At 57.6% G+C, this 18,660-nt stretch overlaps 1 protein-coding gene across 1 annotated transcript; it reads left to right on the top strand.

Moving 5' to 3' along the window:
- Positions 1–1,827: 1,827 nt before the first annotated feature.
- On the top strand, positions 1,828–13,004 carry LFNG (LFNG O-fucosylpeptide 3-beta-N-acetylglucosaminyltransferase). Its single transcript, XM_071443948.1, has 8 exons — positions 1,828–2,279; positions 9,051–9,099; positions 9,930–10,029; positions 10,171–10,324; positions 10,415–10,500; positions 10,785–10,950; positions 11,174–11,259; positions 11,346–13,004. Exons 1-8 carry the CDS (start codon positions 1,884–1,886, stop codon positions 11,410–11,412), a joined length of 1,104 nt encoding a protein of 367 aa, XP_071300049.1. The 5' UTR covers positions 1,828–1,883; the 3' UTR covers positions 11,413–13,004.
- Positions 13,005–18,660: the final 5,656 nt, after the last annotated feature.

Genomic DNA, 18,660 nt, shown 5'->3' with positions numbered 1-18,660 from the left:
CCTGCATGCCCGGGTGGCAGCACAGCGGCTCCTCCGGCCCCTGCATGCCCGGGTGGCAGCACCGCGGCTCCTCCGGCCCCTGCATCCCCGGGGGCCGGCGCGCTCGGAGCCCGGCGCACACAGAGCCCGCATTGTCACTCGCCGGCTGGGACCCCAACATCTGGCCACAGCCCGTGTCCCCAGCCAGCGCCGGGGCTGCGGGAGTGGCAGAGCAGCTGGTCGGGGGAAAACTGCCTTTCCTCCCCTTTTGGCTCCTGGAGAAAAGGGCTCTTTCTTCATTCAGGGTTTTGCTGCTCCGGCTTTTCAGCTGCCTCTTGAGCCGCGGTTGTTGTGCCATAGGGTTTGGAGACAAAGGGCGCCCAAAAAAAAAAAAAAAGGCAAACTGAGACTGGAAGGCTGGGCAGCAATAGCGGGAAGTGGGGAGTGTGGGATTTGGTTCCTGTGTTTGTACGGTCTAACTGCCTTTTTAAATTTTATTTTATTATGGGAGGCTTCTTTGGCAACCCAGGTCTGTCTCCAGATGTGGCCAATGCCCTGAAAAACGAAGCCCCAAAGTCCCCCTGAGTGTTTCTAGCCTGGGATCATGGTTCAAGTGCTGACCAAGGGAATGCATGGCCTAAAATCAAGAGGAGGCAAATGCTGGGGCTTGCCTGAGGAAGCAGTTTCCCTGCTTCATCCTGCCTGGTATTATGGTATTGTTTATCCAGTGCCAGAGATGAATGGAACACGTGACACCAGGAAAAATGCAAGTTGGACAAGGTCCCTGCCCAAAAATGCAGCAGCCCCTGATTATGGCATTAGATTGCAGCCCAGGCCCAAACCCAAATCCGCCTCTCTGTAGCTGCACACTCCCTGGGAAAGAAAACCCCAAGAGCTCACTGCTTGCAGAGGCAGAGGGTAAGGGGGGAAAGAGGCCCCGGGATTCGGCGCCAGGAAAATATCGAGCTGGTGGCACATCCAAGACCCGATTTCAACCCAGTTTTCTCTTTCAGGCACCACTTCTCCCACTGTCTGGCTGGAAAAATGGTGTCTCATTTAACAAGCAATCATTATCATGATTAGTGATCACTGGGGACGAGGAGAGGGGGCTGCTTGGTACCTATGCAACATTTATTTCCAGATATCCCAGTACTTTGAGGCTTCATAGCATGGTGCTGTGCCTGGGATGAGGTTGGTCAAGTCTGGGAGCCTCTCCAGGTCTCCCTGAAGAAAGAATGAGAACTGACACTCCTGGCTCCCTGTCCCCAGATTTACCCACCAGAATGGAGCTTGGTGGAAGTGAGAGGAGTGCTGCGGTTTTTTGAGGGGGGGTTTGGTGTGTTTGTTTTCAATTATGCTTTCCCTCACGGGAGACTGATGGGACAATGCCTGGAGTTTGGTCAGGCTGGTCAGCTTTCTGGAAACCTCTTGGACAGGGCTGTGAGAACATCTCTGTGCAGGGCTTTGGGCAGCCCGGGATGGGGAACGCTGCCGACAGAGCAGCGAATGATGCTCCCAGCGCGCTGGGGGCTGCAGGGGACCAGAGTGTCCCCATCGCCGGGTATCAGGGGAAAGGGAGAAAGAGGAGGAGGAGGCAGCACGGGCACCCTGCCCGCACCCAGCCGTGCGCTCCTGGCCGCGGAGATGCGCAGGGCAGAGGCCGGCCCGGGCAGGACGGGGCCGGAGGAGCCGGGACGCGCGCAGGGGCTGGCGGGGAGGCCGCGGGGCTCGCAGGGGCGCGGGCGGTCCGCGGGCAGGGCCGGGCGGTGCCCACGCCCCGCGTGGGGCGGCCCCGGCTCCGTCCCTCCCCGGGCGGGGCGGGCGCGGTTTAAAGGCGGCGGCGCGGCGGGGGCCGGCGGTGGCGGCGGCGCGGAGAGGCGAGGAGCGGAGCGCAGGAAGGAAGGATGCTGAAGAGCTGCGGGAGGAAGCTGCTCCTGTCCCTCGTGGGCTCCATGTTCACCTGCCTGCTGGTGCTCATGGTGGAGCCGCCGGGCAGGCCGGGGCTGGCCCGGGGGGAGGCCGGCGGAGCGCAGCGGGCGCTGCAGAGCCTGGGGGCGGCGGCGGCCGCGGCTCCTCCGGCGGCGCAGGGGCCGCCCGGGCTCCGCAGCTTCGCCGATTACTTCGGGCGGCTGAGCCGAGCGCGGCGGGAGCTGCCCCCGGCCCCGCCGAGCCCCCCGCGGCCGCCGGCCGAGGACATCTCCCCCCGCGATGTCTTCATCGCCGTCAAGACCACCAAAAAGTTTCACAAGGCGCGGCTGGAGCTGCTGCTCGACACCTGGATCTCCCGCAACCGCGACATGGTAAGGGATGGGGCCAGGGATGGAGACGGGGCTGGTCCCCTCCGCTGGCCGGGATGGAGCGGCTCGGGGCGGGCTGGAGCCCACGCTTCACCGCCGCGGTCCTGGCCCTTCGTTCTGTGCGATCCGGGGGGTGCCGTGACCCAGCAAATACCACCTGCCCTTCCCTTTTGCCCATATCGCTGAGCAGGGTGGTGTTCCGAGGCTGGCTGGGCTGTTCTGCAGCCAACTGTGTTTTCGGGAGGGTGAAATGCAGCGTTGTAGGGTGAGTGATGGAGAGAGAGCCCGGCCTTGGCTCCTTGCACTCGGAACCCTCCCCAAACTCTGCTCTGGGGTCCTTTCCCCTCAGTACCTCCCATTGCTGCTCTACTTTTGGCTGGTGAAACTGAGGCACGGTGAGGAGGTGCAGCCCAGCCCGTGGTGCCACAGTCGGGGTCAGGCCTCTGCAGTTGTGTTGCTCAAAGGACACCCGGGCTATCAGCCTAGGGCTGGGAGATGTGCTGAAGATGTGCTGCTGGCATGTGCTGAAGCTCTCCTCAGGTCTCCTGGCAAGGGACTGGGCAGGACTGGAGTTGCTGGGCTCACCCACACCAGGGGCAGCTCCAGCGAGTCTGGTTCCTGACCTTACTGATGTCCTGCCCAGAGTCCTGGCAGTCCCTTACTCTGTCCTTCAAGTACTGAAGCAAAATTCAAAAGGAAAAAAGAAAAAAAAGCTGTTTCCTTAGGAAATGTGCTTTGCCATTTGCTCTTAAGACACTTTTTCTACCCTTAGACAGCTTCCCAAAAGTAAGTTATGTCTGGTCCTAACCTTTTCTTCCTACTGTCTTCACGTGTTTCCTCCTGGCCTGGAATTCAGTTTCTTGCTTGCAAACTGTTTTCCTTGGAAATCTGGAGTGGCTGAGGGTGGAGGCCATGGGGGAAGGATTGACCTGCCCATGCCCCCCTCACCCAAGTCTGCTGGACCTTGTGGGGTCTTGGCTCCTTCACTGTACCCCAAGAATTATCTTGCTACATTTTTTCCCCTGTGAATTGTGGGGGTTTTTTGTTTTTTTTTTTTTTTTTTTTTTTTTGGTTTTTTTTTTTTTTTGCTCATGTTTCCTGGGCTTGGCAGTGGATCTGCCACTTCTCCTTGGTCCAGTTATTTAATGGAAACCTCTTTTATGCTCTGCTGTCACTGCGAGGGGGCGGTGAGTGGTGGTGGAGTGAAACGCTCTTTGAGCACCTACAGATGATCCTGGGAATGGCTGCTCTTTTTTTTCTTCTCCCTCTTGTGAGCTCCGGCTTTCTTCTAGGTTCTTTTTTTTTTTTTTTTTTTTTTGTGCTTCGTTTGTCCGTTTGGATTCCCAGAGCCCTAAGGCTCGGCTCTCACGCTGTCCCCCTGGGCAAGCTAACAAAGCCCCTTTTCTCCTGGCGCAGAGAAAAGGCTTCGCAGCCTCTTGTGTGGCACTTTCCATGGGAACGAGGGAGCCGGAGCCGGCCGTGTCCAGGTCAGGTTGCCTAGAGATGAGGGCCATGAAGCCAGGGGGGCCGCAGCCCGGCGAGGTGCCTGCCTGACAAGCCAAGCCGCTGAGTGACGGCTCTTGTACAGCACTTGAGCACAAGGAGCTGCCGAGAGAGCTGGAGGCAGCGCAAACTCCTGCGGAGCAAAGCAGGGCTGAGGGGATGTGAGGCACAGGGGATGAGCCCGCCCTGCTGGGGGTGACCGGCTCTGCTCTTCCCACGCTGTCCCTGACTTTAAGGCACCCTGGGCTTCCCCAAACTTGGCATCTGGTTGGGGTTTTTTTGCCTGCAGAGTGTGGGATTGGTGCTGTGGGGCTGTTCTCTCTTGCTTCCCTGCAGTTCCTGCATCTCTTCCCTGCCTGGCCCCCTGGTTTCCATCCCAGGAGGGTGATTTGGTGGCAGTGGGGCACTGCCTTCTCTCAAACGTCTCTCTTGGTCTGAGTCAGGCCTGTCTCTGCTCATCCTCCCTCACTCTGGGTTTCACTAAGGGTGCTCAGGCATGTGAGCTGCCTCACCGACGCGGGGAAGTTCCTGCCCCGGGGCTGAGAATCTCCTCTGCCTGATGCTGCGTCTCTTTCTCCTCTCACTCAACCCCCAGCCTCCCTCTGGCTGTTCATTAGCCGGGCAGGAGGGATGCAGACAGGCTGAGAAGGGGTTAAATCCAGCAGGTAGCTCCTGCCTGGGCCCTGGCAGATAGGGGAACAGCCATTGTGTCCTTCCTTGGCCGTTCTTTGTTCTGCCCACAATAGTCCCTGTTTCCTGCCCTCTGTCACCTCCAAGACACTGCAAAGGGCACCCCCTTCTCCTTCCTGCCTCTCTGCACAGGGAGAGCACATCCCTATTCCCTTCTAAATCCCCTCTTTGGGTTGCACAATCCAGGCCGCACAAGCTGCTTTTGGAGGAGAGTTATAGGCTTTCCCCTCTCTGCTCTGGGGAGAGTTTCCAGCTGTCTCAGTATCTTTAGGATGCTGGAGCGCGGGCTGGAGAAACTTTGTACTTGAAAGGAAAGAGAGGGGGGAGGAAAACGACCATTAAACAGAAACCCTGGACAGGAGCAAGTCTAAATCCACTGCTCTCTTGCCGAGTCGGGTGATCTGCAGCGGCAGAGTCGCCAAAGCCAACTCTGGTGCCCCTGGGCTTGCCCTGAAGGCGGCTGGGTGTCCCTGGGGCAGCCGGAGGCACCCGGGCAGCTCGGCACACGCCTCGGAGCCCGCCGGGGCTCAGCCCGGGCCGCCGTCCCGCCCGCGTGGGATCCGCTGGCTGCCTCCCGCCCGGTAATTGCAGCCTTTGAAAAATTCCTGCTCTCGGGGCAAAGCCAACGGGTTCGCCTTCCAAAGAGCACGCTCCTCTGATGGCGGCTCCCAAATCCCTCTAGCACCTTGGCCAGGGTCCCCACCCACACGCTGGAGCGTGCTGGCATGCCGGTCTCACTTGCACGCCCACCAGAGCGGCTGAGACCGGGGGCTGCTCATCCCAAACCATCCCGCGGTGCAGCTGCCTCCCCCCGGCCCTGGGCTGGGTGCCAGGGCCTGCCGAGCACCGATCAGCTCGGCTGGTGTGTGAGGGTCCCTCCCTGCTGCCCCCGGGGCAGCCTGTGTGGGTTTAAGGGGTGGGAGCCCTTTAATTGCCTGTCCCGGAGGATGCTGCTGTCCTTGCCCATAAAAGCCCCGGAGCCGGTGAGCGGCGCGTGGAGCACCAGGCGGGAGGGAGGGTGGGGGACCCTTGCCACACAATGAGCTCATTGTTTGTGAGGAGGTTATTAAAAATTATAGCATTTAAAATTACAGTGGAGGATTCTTCCTCTTGCTGAAGGGAGCAGGGGGAGGAAGGGCCCGGGGCCCTGCAAGCCCCTTCGCCGCCTCTGCGTGTCCCAGCCCTGGGATCCGGTGCCAGCACAGACCCGCCCCCGGTCCGGGGGAAAGCCACCCCCATGGACTGGGGCTGCTGCCGCCATCGTGGCACGCTGTCATTGCAGGGACATGGCCATCACACTGCTCCCAACTTGCTGAAGAGGGGTGGGGATTTCCCCCCCTAAACCCTGAGGCTGGAGGGAAAAGAGGAGCATTTGCTGTGGGGGACACAAAGCTGGCAGGCAGCATCCTGACCTGCTCCAGAACCCCTCACCAGCTGGAGACTGAGCCCCCCCAACCAGCACATCTTGCTGCCTCCTTTCCTCTGCACCCAAGTGGGGAGGCTGTGAAAAGGGTGCTGGGGTGCTCCATCCTCTCCCAGCATGGGGAAGTGAGATGTGGCACAGGGTCAGGATTTGTGCACTGCAGGGTCACGGGGTGCCTGCCTGGCCCAGTTCCCCTTTTGGTGGGGGTGCTGGTGGGGCGGTGGCAGGCATGGGCTGTGCTGAGAGTGTGTCACCGTGGGAAGTCACAGACCCACTCGGCCAGGCAGCACAGAGAGCCCACGATGACCCTGGGGTGGCCCTGGCTGGAGGGACACCTTGTGCAGCACCAGCCATGAGCAACCCGCGGGCTCCAGCAGCGCAGGGGAAATGAGTCACCCTGAAAGCAGAAATGAAGGGGAGCAAAAAAAAAGAGGAAAAAAAAAAAAGATCCCTCCCCAAGGGCTTGGAGGGGGCAGTGGGGACTGGCGGCGGCCGCCTGGCTCCCGGCGGGCAGCTGGGGAGGGGCTGACCCCGCTGTGGCCACGGGGATCCCGGGTGCCGCTCAGTCCCGGCCGCGGGGCCGCGCATTGTGCGGGGCTGCGAGCAGCGCTGGCAGCTATTGTTCGGCAGGGATTTGGCATCCTGTGTTTCTTGAAGCTGCAGTTCTGAGAACAATGAGGTTTCCTGCAGGGGCTGGGGGGGGGGGCAGCGGGCCCTTCCTCTATTGCGCCCTGCAGGAAAAGTTACTGGGGGGGGGTCCAAGAGGTCCTTGCACCCCTCGGTGCTGTGGCTGGCACAGGGGCCAAGTGGGAGAGAGGTGGCTGGGAGGGCTGGGAGTGCTTTCTGGCCCTGCTGGGTCTGGAGGTGGTGGTTTACAGGTGACAGCTCAGGGATGCTGGCTGCAGTGTTCACTTGCACCGCTATAAACTGGACTCTGCCCTCGTGTGTGGCATCCTACATGGGAGATGCCAAAGGTGGATTCATGTTTTTAACTTGGTCTCATCCTTTCTTGGCCTATCCCCTCCCAGGCTGGGCTGTCACCTCTGCTCCTCTCCCCTGCAGCCCCAGGTGAAAGGCCATGCAGGCGGGGTGCATCTCCCATCCAAGAAACACAAATCAACAACAAAATTAATTTTAAAAAATGAAGCATTTAATAGTTTTAGTTTTAATTTAATGTCATGGTGGGGTTGGGAGGGATGTGGGAAACCTGTGAGGCCCCAGTAGGTGCCCCCATGGGGTGACTGGCAGCTGTGTGCCCCTGTCCCAGTCCCTGAGGTGCCACCTGGTCCAGCCACACCAGGAACATCCCAGGGCTGTGTGTGGGGAGGGGCCCAGGGGAGATGCCTGGGTAGGATGAAACGTTTCGGTGCAGGCCAGTAATAAACAATTGTCTCTGTGCTCTATTTATAGAGGCTGAGTGCAGGATTAGTTGTGGGGTTATTTTTGGAGCAGCTGAAGGCAGTTGCTGGACGGCGCTTCTGAGCTAATCAAGCAAACATTTTCTGTCTCGCCTGTGCACAGGCTGTGTGTTCCCTGCCCCCCCAGCCAGGCTGGAACCTGGGCTAGAGTGCCAACCCCCCTGTGTGGTGGGGTTGTCTCAGGCATCTTTGGATGCTGTCCTGCTGCCCTGCTTCAGTTTGTACCTCAATCAGTTGCCTGACCAGTCCTGGAGCACCTGGGGGAAATGGGGACCAGCAGCTGTACCCTGAATTGGTTGGGGGTGACAGCCCCTCCTCTACACACAGCACTGACTTTGTGCCACCCCAGCAGTGCTGTGTCCATGGGGAGAGCCTTCCTGACCTCTGTCCCTCCCCACAAGCCAGGCTGCACGGCAGGCTGTGCATTTGTGAGAACTTGCCTTCCCACCTCCTCCATCATTTTTTTTCTCCCCCTGCTTTTTCTTTTCTCCTTTTCAAGCCCCAAAGGTCACTTGTAGCCCCGTCCCCTCCCATTGAGGCTCACTGCAGCTCCGGGCTCTCCCCACCAGCCCCGGCTGGGGACCTGAGCAAACAGGGCTGGGTTAACCAGTGCAGCTGTATGCTAATGACTGCTGCCCACTTAACTCTCCTCGCTGAGTAAAGTCAACCCCACTATTGTACCCAGCTCCTCAAACAAGCCACAAAACCCCAGCGCACTCCCGGGCCGGCTGCGGGGTGGCACCCAATTTCCAGCTCACTTGTAATTCATCATCCCCAGCGCTCCATCGTCCCCCCTCTGCTGCCTCCTGCCTTCCCCCCCCAGCCCTTTTGTCTTTCTTCCTTTGCCCTTTTGTGCACGTCTGGTTTTTAATAGCGCTTGGCAGCTGGTTGTGGTTTCTCTCCTCCAGCTTTGTTTGCTGCCCGCTGATTGATGACGATGCCTTTCCCACCCCCTGCTCTCTCCTCCTGCTTCTCGTCCTTCCCCAAATCCCAGGCCCAGAGCAGCCCCTCCAGTCTCCTTCCTGGGTGACATATGCCAGGAATTAGCTGTGTAAACAGAGGAGTGCAGCCGGGCAGGCAGCTCAGGGGTCCGGGGAGGCGGCCGGGCGCTGCCTGGCACTGTGGGATTGTGCTGGGACGGGGCAGTGGGGAACCATCCCCTCCTCGGGCTGGCAAGTGGCACTCACTGGCACCATCTCAGCCCCCTTGGGTAGGACACAGGGAGCAGAGAGGAGCTGTGGAGGCATTGTGCAAGTGGCCAAGGACAGCCACGTGCTGTTGACACAGGTGGGGTCACGGTTGGAGCCGGCGCCAGGGACAAACACACCTGCCTGGGCGGCTGCCGCGGCGCCACACGCGCCAGCTCGGCTCTGAAATCCCTGCTCAGATCAGGCCGTGCTCTGCACCTGCTCCCCTGCGTGCCCCCGCCTCCCCTGGGGCTGGGGACAGCCCCTGTGGCCCCCAACACCTCCCTGCCAGCTGCTGCCCATGCTAAAGGCGAGAGGATGGGGATGCTCTGGGCAGGGTTTGCTCCCAAGGGGAGCTCAGCACCCAGCCTGGTCTGAAGCTGGGGGTCTTGTGTGGCTGCCTGGCTCTCCAATTGCCACTTGGGGATTGGACAAGGTCACCACCAGCTTCCTGGAGGAGCTGATCCCAGCTGCTGCCCAGGGGTGCTGTGTCACATCCAGAGCCACATGGTCTCAGCCCCGGTCCTCAGAGGTGCCTCGTCTTCTCTTTCAGACCTTCATCTTCACTGACGGGGAGGATGAGGAGCTGAAGAAGCAAGCACGTGAGTCTGTGGCTCTTGTCCCTTTGTGTGTGTGACCTGGCCAGGTCCCCTGAAAAGCTCTCACCTGTGGAGCATGGTTGGTGTGGGGCCTGCCCTGGGAACTCTGAAAAAGCCCTCGCCACTGGAATGTGGGTTGAGAATGACACAATTTGTTTCACCGATGATGCCTAAAGCACCCTCTGCCTGAGAGCCCCATCTGGGGGCAGGTTTAATTCCCAGTCAGCCCTGCCCATCCACTGCATGGTGCTGCTGGGGATCACAGTAACAGGGTGGGGTGCCTTTGCACCACTTTGTCCCTGGGGTGAGCTGGGGTTGATGGCAACACTGTCATGGTTTCATGGGAGCATTTTCTTGGCTGGGGTCAGCATGGTCTATTCTCCCCATGCAAATGACTCCTTTTCAGGCTGGGAAGAGATTACCTTTGAGCTGGGCAAGAAAAATAGGACAGGATTTTTACCATGTCCTGAGGAAGCTCAGGGCTCACAGATATTCCCTCACCCCCAGGGTGGCTGGTGCAGCCTGGGCAAGGTGATGTGGGGTGGCATCATGCTTAAAACATGGATAGAGCTGATCTTCAGTGCATCTGCTGCATCCACATTCCTTAATCATCCCTTCCCTTCTCTCATGTGGACAAAAAAAGACATTCCCCCAAAAATTCATCATTTGCCCAAAACAACATAGCATGTGGGTCACTGAGCATCGGGATCACCCATGAGTTTCCATCCCCCTGGCACACCTGGGACATGAGTGGTGAAGTGTCACCGTTTGAGTGTGTGGGGAGGTGTGGGATGCGCCAGTGCTGGGCTTTGACCCCTCTTTTTTCCCTGCAGGAAACGTCATCAACACCAACTGCTCGGCTGCCCACAGCCGCCAGGCGCTGTCCTGCAAGATGGCCGTGGAGTACGACAAGTTCATCGAGTCCGGCAGAAAGTAAGTGGCTGCTGAGGGGGAGGACAGGGATAAAGGGGGGCAGGATGGTGCAAACAGAGACCATTTGTGGTTTTGGGGTTGTACCTCAGAGTGGGGACTGGGCAGCTGCCCCGGGTGGGTGTGACACCGCTGTCACTGCAGGTGGTTCTGCCACGTGGACGATGACAACTACGTGAACGTGCGGATGCTGGTGAAGCTGCTCTCCAGCTACCCCCACACACAGGACATCTACATCGGGAAGCCCAGCCTGGACCGGCCCATCCAGGCCACGGAGAGGATCAGTGAGAACAAGATGGTGAGCCTGGGGAGAGTTTGGGGCTGGTTTAATCTGGGCTGTGTGCAGAAGGAGCTGTTGTCTCACTGCGTTGGTTCCCCTCTCTCACAGCATCCTGTGCATTTCTGGTTTGCCACGGGTGGAGCAGGGTTCTGTATCAGCCGGGGGCTGGCACTGAAGATGAGCCCTTGGGCCAGGTAAGAGCATTGGTGTTGCTCTCCCATGGGGACTCCTCATGGTCCCCAGGGCACAGAGAGGTGACATTTTTGGGGATGGGTGCTGGACCATGTCCCACAACCTTTCTCTCTTTGCCTTCTGGGGGTGTCTGCAGGGAGCTTGGAAACAAGCTGGGAAGGGTTTCAGCTCCCCTAAAGTGACTTTTAATCAGAGCTGGGCACCCACTGGCCAAGCCCAGAATCCCGCAGGGTGCCCACATCCCCTGGGCTTTGCTCCTCTGCAGCCCCTCTCTGTCTCCCCGCAGTGGGGGTCACTTCATGAGCACTGCAGAGAAGATCCGCCTGCCTGACGACTGCACCATCGGCTACATCATCGAGTCTGTGCTGGGCGTGAAGCTCATCCGGAGCAACCTCTTCCACTCCCACCTGGAGAACCTCCACCAGGTGCCCAAGTCGGAGATCCACAAACAGGTACCCCAAATTGTCACCTAAAAATTGGGCATCATGGCTAAGATATTGATTGACACGTGATCAAAACAGCAGAGGGGAAAAGCCCCATTGGCTCATCCCTGTGGGATGATGCAAAGTGTCACTGGAGGCTTTGGGAAACGGGGTGAATTTTGCAGCTTCCCTTTCCTCTGCTTGATCCTTACGGCCATGTCGGCCACTTCACCCCTCTGTGCTTGCCCCCCAGGTGACACTGAGCTACGGCATGTTCGAAAACAAGCGCAACTCCATCCACATGAAGGGAGCCTTCTCTGTCGAGGAGGACCCATCCAGGTGAGCTGGGGCTCCCTGTCCCCCCAAACCTGGGTGCCGTGGGGCCGCCACCATCCCATGCTCAGCTTTGCTTCTCTGCCCCTCAGGTTCCGCTCCGTGCACTGCCTGCTGTACCCTGACACGCCGTGGTGCCCCACCAACATGGTTTACTAGGAGGTGCGCGTGCCCTCCAGCCTCGTCCCGAGTTTCCCCGGTATCCGACGGGCGTGCGGGACCTGCGTGCGGGTGTGTCGCTCCGGCCTCGCCGCCGGACAGACGGACAGACGGACGTCGTTGCTGTGGTATTGCACAGTGTGTGTGTACTGAAGGCTGCTGTGCGGCCCCTGGAGCCCTGCCCTGCCTGCCTCGCTGCCTGGTCCGGCCGGGAGGGCGGAGAGGGACGGGAATGAGCACTTACCCACGGGCACCGCGGCTGGCGGGCCCCACGCCATGCGTGGGCAGCGGCCGCAGCGCGGGGCCCTGCCCCACCCCGGCCTTGCTTCTCCTTGATGGTTGGTTTTTGTTTTTCCCTTTCAAATGTTAATTTTTTTTTTTGGTGTGTTCTTCCCTTCTTTGCATCTTCCCCCCCACAACCCGCTCCTATAACCCCTGACCCAGCCCACCCTCTCTCCCAGTCCCAAAATCTCAGCAGCGAAGCTCTGGCTCCCAGTTTGGATGAGGGGTCCCTGTGAGTTCTGCTCCCTGGCTCGGCAGGCAGAGGTGGGCAGGAGAAGCCTCTGGTCATGGCAATGGCTCCTCCAGGGTCCTGCAAAGCTGCTGGGTGCTCCACAGCCTCACTGGAGGGAGACCGTGGGGTGGCTGGGAGATGGTGCTGGTGTGAACTCCATTTCCCAGAGCTCCCCCAACACGGGTGAAGTGTTGCTGGCACCATTGGTGGGTGAACTATTTAGAGACTGGTGTAAAGACTTTCTATAAATATGGGCGTGGGAGAAGGGATTTTCCAGAGCTGCCACAGTGGGGTGGGCACCGTGTTTGTCCAGGATCTCCCTCCAGTGCTGCTCAAGCACCCCTGCAGCTCTGCAAAGGAACACCTCGAGGTCTGTGCAGGGGCTCTGTGGGTGTCCCCTGCAGGGCCAGAGCATCCTCCAGCCTTGCCCTGGCTGTGGGTGCTGCCCAGGAGGCACCTGACCAGCTGGGCACCTGCCACAGGCAGGCAGCACCTCCCAACCCTCCCACTGTGCTCTCCCTGATGGAGAGGGATTTATCCAGGGAGGGAGAGGGACCCTGCATCATCTGAGAGCTGCCCTGCCTGCCAACACCAGCCCTCTCTATGCCCCTGGGCTGAGCCAGAGCTGAACATTTCCAACTTGAAGCTGAGTGAAAATAGCCCATAATGGGTGTGTTGTAAATATGTTATTGAGCCAGTATTTTTTTTACTGTGCCTTTTTTTTTTAAGAAAAAAAAAAACACATTGAGAAATATGTAGATTTTAAAATGCTTTTTATACATTTTCTGTGGATCAGAAAAAGAAAATTCCCCAACCTTTGATAATCTGTTTAAGAAAGAAAAAAAAAAATTTTTTTTGCGATGTCTTGTAACTATCACTTACCTTAATTTATATGTTCCAGTATCTGGAATGTCACTCTGTGCTTTCTGTACCTAGGATGTGTTTAAAGCAATAGATGTGGGGAGGGGAACCAGCATGGACAGTGTGTTCTCAGGGACCTGAACCCGATCGCTGCCACGGGGTTCCCGTGGGAGCGGTCACCAATAAAGCGGCTTTTTTTGCTGACCACAGTCACCTGCTCCCGGCTCCGGCGTCTCTTTATGGATGTGCTGCTCCCAACAGCCCTTGATCCCCCGCAGATGTTATCACCTCTGGCCGCGCTCTCAGGGATGCTCTGAGGAGGGGCTGCTCCTCCATCCCCTGTTTTCCCACGGGTACCGGGATCCTGCTGGCCATTTGCATCCCGGGGTGTCGGGCTCCTCTCCTCCTTCCCCTTCCCAAAAGGCTCGCACAGGGTTTGGCACCTCGGGGCTGGTTTTTCCCAGGCTCGGGGGTGGGAGGGAGGCGGTGGGGATGAGGTGAGAGCCGGTTGTTAGCGGGGTGTTGTTAACAGCCGGCGGGCAGGCGTGTGCGTGGGAAGCTTGGGGGCTGCGGGGGAGGAGCCCCTTCCCCCTCCCCAGCCCTCCCCTCACCCTCTCCACCACAGTTTCAGCCAACACTGAGCATCCACCTGCCAGAAACAAGCCCCAGCTTTCATGGGCTCTGTGGAGATAGCCCAAGATCTGCCCCCCCTACTCCCCAAACCAGTCCTGTTGGTGCCACTGGTACCAGCTTCCACCTGTGCCACCCCCTCCTCCCTGCCTTCCTGCAGAGCCAGCATCCTCTCCTCTCCTCTCCTCTCCTCTCCTCTCCTCTCCTCTCCTCTCCTCTCCTCTCCTCTCCTCTCCTCTCCTCTCCTCTCCTCTCCTCTCCTCTCCTCTCCTCTCCTCTCCTCTCCTCTCCTCTCCTCTCCTCTCCTCTCCTCTCCTCTCCTCTCCTCTCCTCTCCTCGTTTCGTTTGAATCTCTGGGTTATCAAGGGCTGCCCCTGCTAAAAATACAGCCTGGCAGGAAACCGGTGTGTGCTGAAGCAGCCACCCCTCCTCCCAGCCCCCTCACCCTTCAGACAGCCACAAAAATCAAAAGTGCCCCAAGCTCTGCAGCCGGTGGTGAGGTGGGGCTCTGGCTGAGAGTGTGTCAGCCCAGAGAACCAGCACTGCCCTGACCTGGCCACCCCAAAAAGGGCCCTGGAGGAAGGGAAGGGTGGATGGGCAGCAGTGCTGCCTTCCCCCACTGCCCAAGGCCAGGGCTGGTGTGCTGGGTAAGGATCTGGTGGCCCTCAGGCCTGCCCTGGTGCAGGGTCAGCAAAGGGACCTGCGTCAGGCACAGGAAGCTGTGACACCGAGCCCCATCTGCCCCCCACGGGTTTTCCTATTGCTCACAGGCTGCGGTTTTGGCAGCGTGGGCACTTCCCAGCAGTGGTGCTGTCACCCTCACCGAGCCTGACCCTCCCCTGCACCCAGACAGGACTGGCAGATGTGGGTTAAGTGCCCATGAAGGCACTGGGCAGCCAGGGGCTGTGGCTTGGGGTTGGGATGCTGCTGTGAGGAGCAGGAGCTCCAGGCAGAGGTAAAGGCTGGGGGGATGCTGGGCATGGTGCAGCTCCCAACTCCAGAGAGGGCCTAAAAATTAAAATAAATGCAAATACAAATAAAAAATAAATTTACAAATAAAATGAAATAAAATAATAAAATGAAATATACCCCACTGAGCCTTCAGAAGTGGGGGAAGCAGCTCACCAGCCCTCCAGTTTGTCTCCCACCAGGCTCCCAGCCTCTCCCTCCTCCTTCCCCTGCTCGTGGGCTGAAAAGTAAATAAATACAGGCATTAATAAACAAAAGGAAAACAAAAGCAAAGCCTGCTGCTCTCGCATACTTGGCAGACTCTGCAGGCCAGGCTGCTTTCATCTGCACCCCGGCGCTGGTGTGGGACGTCCTGTTTACTCTCGCCTGCTCGAGGCAGCTGATAAGGCAGCTGTACCTTTTGGAGAGTCTGCTGTGTGGTGATGGGGTGGGGACAAGCCAGGCCTGCTGGGGACACTGCCACTATGGAGGCACTGCTGCTGTTGACAGCATTGTGCCTGGCTAAAGGCTTTCCCCATCTCTGGGTGGTTGCAACATCGAGGGCAGAGAGTAACACACTGCTTTAGTCCTTTTTGCCGTTTCCAACCTCCTTTTCTTTTTCTTTTTTTTTTTTTTTTTAATTTAATTTGCATTTGGGTCACTTGCAGTCCCAGCCTTCATGTGAGTCACTGTGTTCCCAGCCTGGCTGTGGGGACTTTCACCAGGGACCATGTGCAGGGCGCTGGGACAAATGCCCATGATGGACAAACACCCATCCTGCTACTGACAGCAGCGAGAAGTACTTGAGGCTTGGGGTGGGAGGGCAGCGTTGGGAGACAACAAAACTTGTGTGAATTGGCTCCAAGAGCCACTTCCAGCTGCTTTGGCCCAGAAAAGTGGAATATTTGTGGGAAATGAACATAAAAGCATCCGAATGGCGGGGCCTGAGCGATGCATGCAGCTGCAGCTTTGGGAGCTGCCTGTCCCAGTGCTGGGTGGGAGAGTGCTGGGACCCCTGTGGGGGCATGATCTACATCCCACCACCTCTGTGCAGCTGGAGGTGATTTAATGCAGCACCAGCACTGTCTGCCTTGGAGTGAGGGGCTGCAAAGCCCTGCAGCAGAGTGATGGCTGTGGGATGGCCAAGACTCAGCACTGGGATGTGCAGAGTAGCTCTCAACCACCGCCCCTTTATTTTTTTCACCCTTCTACTATTTCCCAACCCTGCATAACATGCAGGTGGTTAAAATAAATAACCCAAAAGCCCTGCAAAGTTTATTTTTCCCTTCCTGACTTTTAAGACCAGCCTTGAATCTATCAAAACCAATCCCCCTTGCCCCAGAGCTCCCAGCAACTGCTGTTTCTGGTCTGCCTCAGCTGCCCAGTGGGGCCAGTTCTGCTGCTGTAGCCATTTGGCAAGCCAAGAGTGGAGGAGGAGATAAATTGAGCATCTCAAAAGCATCTGGAAACACTTCCCACGGCGCTGCCAGATGAGATCTGCGGAGCCGCGGCATCACCGAACAGCCCCGCTCCCAACCAGCCCCTCCTTCCTCCTCCTCCTCCTCCTCCTCAGTGGATGTGCCCCCCCTTCAGCCCCCACCAAACCATGGTGCTTTCACCAGGGAAACAGTGCTGGGTTTGTGCTGGTCCCCACTGAGGGCAGGGAGCTGCAGCAGCAGTGACACTGCAGCAGGGTCAGCCCTGGGTGATGCTCCAGCCCTGCCCTCACCTGCCTGCTGAGCCCCCCTTCTTTAGGGTGCCTGTTGAGTTAGGAAGCCCTTGGGAAGTGGGGGCCATTCTGGGTCCCTGATGAGCAGCCCGTGCACAGACCAGAGCTGATGTGTTTGGAGCAGCTCAGGAGTGGCTGGGTGATTTATGGGGTGCAAAGCTCCCCCAGAGCTCCAGGTTCCGTGAGGTTTGCTGGTGGGAAGAGGAAGCACCAGCATCTGCAGCACCTCGCAGTGAGCAGGGAGCTGTGCTTCCTCCCACTTCCCTCCACGGGCTGGGAGGGATTGAAAAATCCCTGAGCAGGGATTTTTGCTGAGGTCATGGTGAGAAACACCCCCTGCTCCAGGCAGAGCCGAGGCAAACGGTCCCAGCAGCAATGGAGAGCCCAGCTGCAGGAGGAAAATCCTCTGCTCCTGCCACCATCCATCCCCTCTCCAGCACACAGCAGTGTGAGCTGCTGCTTCATCACCATGGCCACAGCCAGCCCACCCTCTGTCCCTGCCTGGGCACTCCTAAATGGACTGGGAGATGCTGGAGTGCTGGACAAACCAGGCTGGGCTGGGGACACGGGGTGAGGAGGAGCCCTGGATGGAGCAGTCTCTGCCTCTGCTCACAAAGTGCCAAGCACAGGGCTCCAGCATCCCCACGTGGTCAGACCGATCCGAGTCTCCCTGCTCGGGGTTTTCTTTCCAGGGGACACTCGGCTCTGTCCTGGCCTCCCTCGCAGTGCAAGGAGGTGTCAAGACCTCCTGAAAGCACCACAGGCTGTGTGGGGAGATGGGGTCACTCCTCAGTGTGGTACCAGGTGGTGTTTTCATTGGAGAGGGATTGGCATCTGACTCCGTGATGCAGGGGGCTTGAAAGACACTTTATTATCAAGTGTAGTATTAAGAAATCTGCAGCTCTTATAGGAACATTAGTGGACCTAAGACTTGATTTGTCTTAAGGTGAAAACTTCTAACACTATTGGTGTGCTATGAATAGCACTTTCAGCAAATGATATCTATAAACAATGGTTCTAGAAAGAGAGATGTGTGTGCTATGAATAGCACTTGGTGTGCTCTGAATAGCACTTTTAGCAAATTATATCTATAAACAATGGTTATAGAAAGAGACATAATAATTGTTTGATTTTTTTTCTTCTAAGATCCTTAGGCTTAACTTGTGAGAAATTGTTGTTGTTCTTTCTTTGACTGAACTGAGAATATCTACACCTGAGGAGTGAGGGTGCTTTGGGAAGGGTTAGAGAAGATGAGCTGCAATTTCTGCTGTCTGCTGCTGTCCTGGACTCATGGAGAGTGCAAAACCCCTCTTGGACCTTCCCAAAAATCACAAAAATCACAAACCCAAGTCCTAAATGCACCCAATGGAGGGAGCTGGGAAGAGCAGGCTGCAGCACCAGCAGCAGGTGCTGCCTGCACAGTGCCACGTTCAGCAGGAACAGAAGCTGCAGTTTGGGCCATTCCCCACCCCAGGAGGTGACAGCAGATGGGGACATGCCATCAGTAACCTTGTCCCACTGCCACCAGCTCTGCCTGATGGTTTTCCATCCTCCATCCCACGGGAGCTGCCAGAGGCGCCGCTGGTGCTGGCACAGCTCAGCTCAGCACAGAGCAAACAGGTTTGAAAGCACCTCCCCAGGGCACCCCTCCCTGCCTTATCTCCCAGCACTGAGATCTAAGGGACCACTACTGAGGCTGATCTGAGGGTGAGGTTTATTCAAACACATTCTTCACCCTTCCCTCTGTTTTCTCCAAGCCCTGAGTGGCTCAGGAGAGGGCTCAGCCCTGCTCCTGCTGGGCCTGGCAGCAGTGCAGAGGGTGAGGGAAGCTGCAGCTCCTGGGAGAGGTCACCAGGACGGTGGCCTTTGCATGTTCCCATCCCTGGTGGAGTCCATAAACCTGGTAAAATATTTACACTGATGCCTCTGATCTAGGCTTTATTTTCCTTCATGCCATGAGATTCCCTTGACTGCTCCAAGCCCTTTTAGAGCTTTAGAGAGCAGATTTAATCATCTCAGGTCAGGGATGAAGATGGAAAATGTGGGTTCCTCCTTTAGATGGGAATAAAAAAAAAAGAGGGAGACACATCTGTCAATTATTAGTGAAGGGAGGAAAACTGGTGTCTGTTGGGATTCACAGCCATGAGGGGTAAGTCACAACAAGGAGCCCTCTGTGGTTCTGAACTGGACTCGTGGACTGGTGTGGGTTTCAGCCATACTCACAGCATTTAAAAAAATACACAGCATTTCCAAAGACAGAGTTGAATTCTTGCTTATCCCCACACCTAGGAAGGGAGGGGCTGAGGTCAGGGCAAGAATAGCACAGGATGGGGGCAGGAGCCTCCTTTGGCTGGCAGGATCAGGCAGAAAACAGATCAGGAAAATTAGAGGAAGGTAAAGGTTTCAGTTCACTGAGTGATAGTGATGTGGTGCTGGGCCTGTGATCAGAGAAGTGCACAAACAGAACTAAAAAGAAACCCACAATACCCTGGGGCAGCAGTGAGCAAGGTGAGCCCATGCTGAGTTTCATCTCCCCCCAAAGAGAAGCCTTTGACAGGGCTGAGCT

Source organism: Agelaius tricolor, unplaced genomic scaffold (genome assembly GCF_023055355.1).
Source record: "Agelaius tricolor isolate 1412-34295 unplaced genomic scaffold, bAgeTri1.0.p SCAF_19, whole genome shotgun sequence".
Taxonomy (NCBI): Eukaryota; Metazoa; Chordata; class Aves; order Passeriformes; family Icteridae; genus Agelaius; species Agelaius tricolor.
Note: the sequence above shows the minus strand (reverse complement) of the source record. Positions and strands in the feature narration are given on the sequence as shown.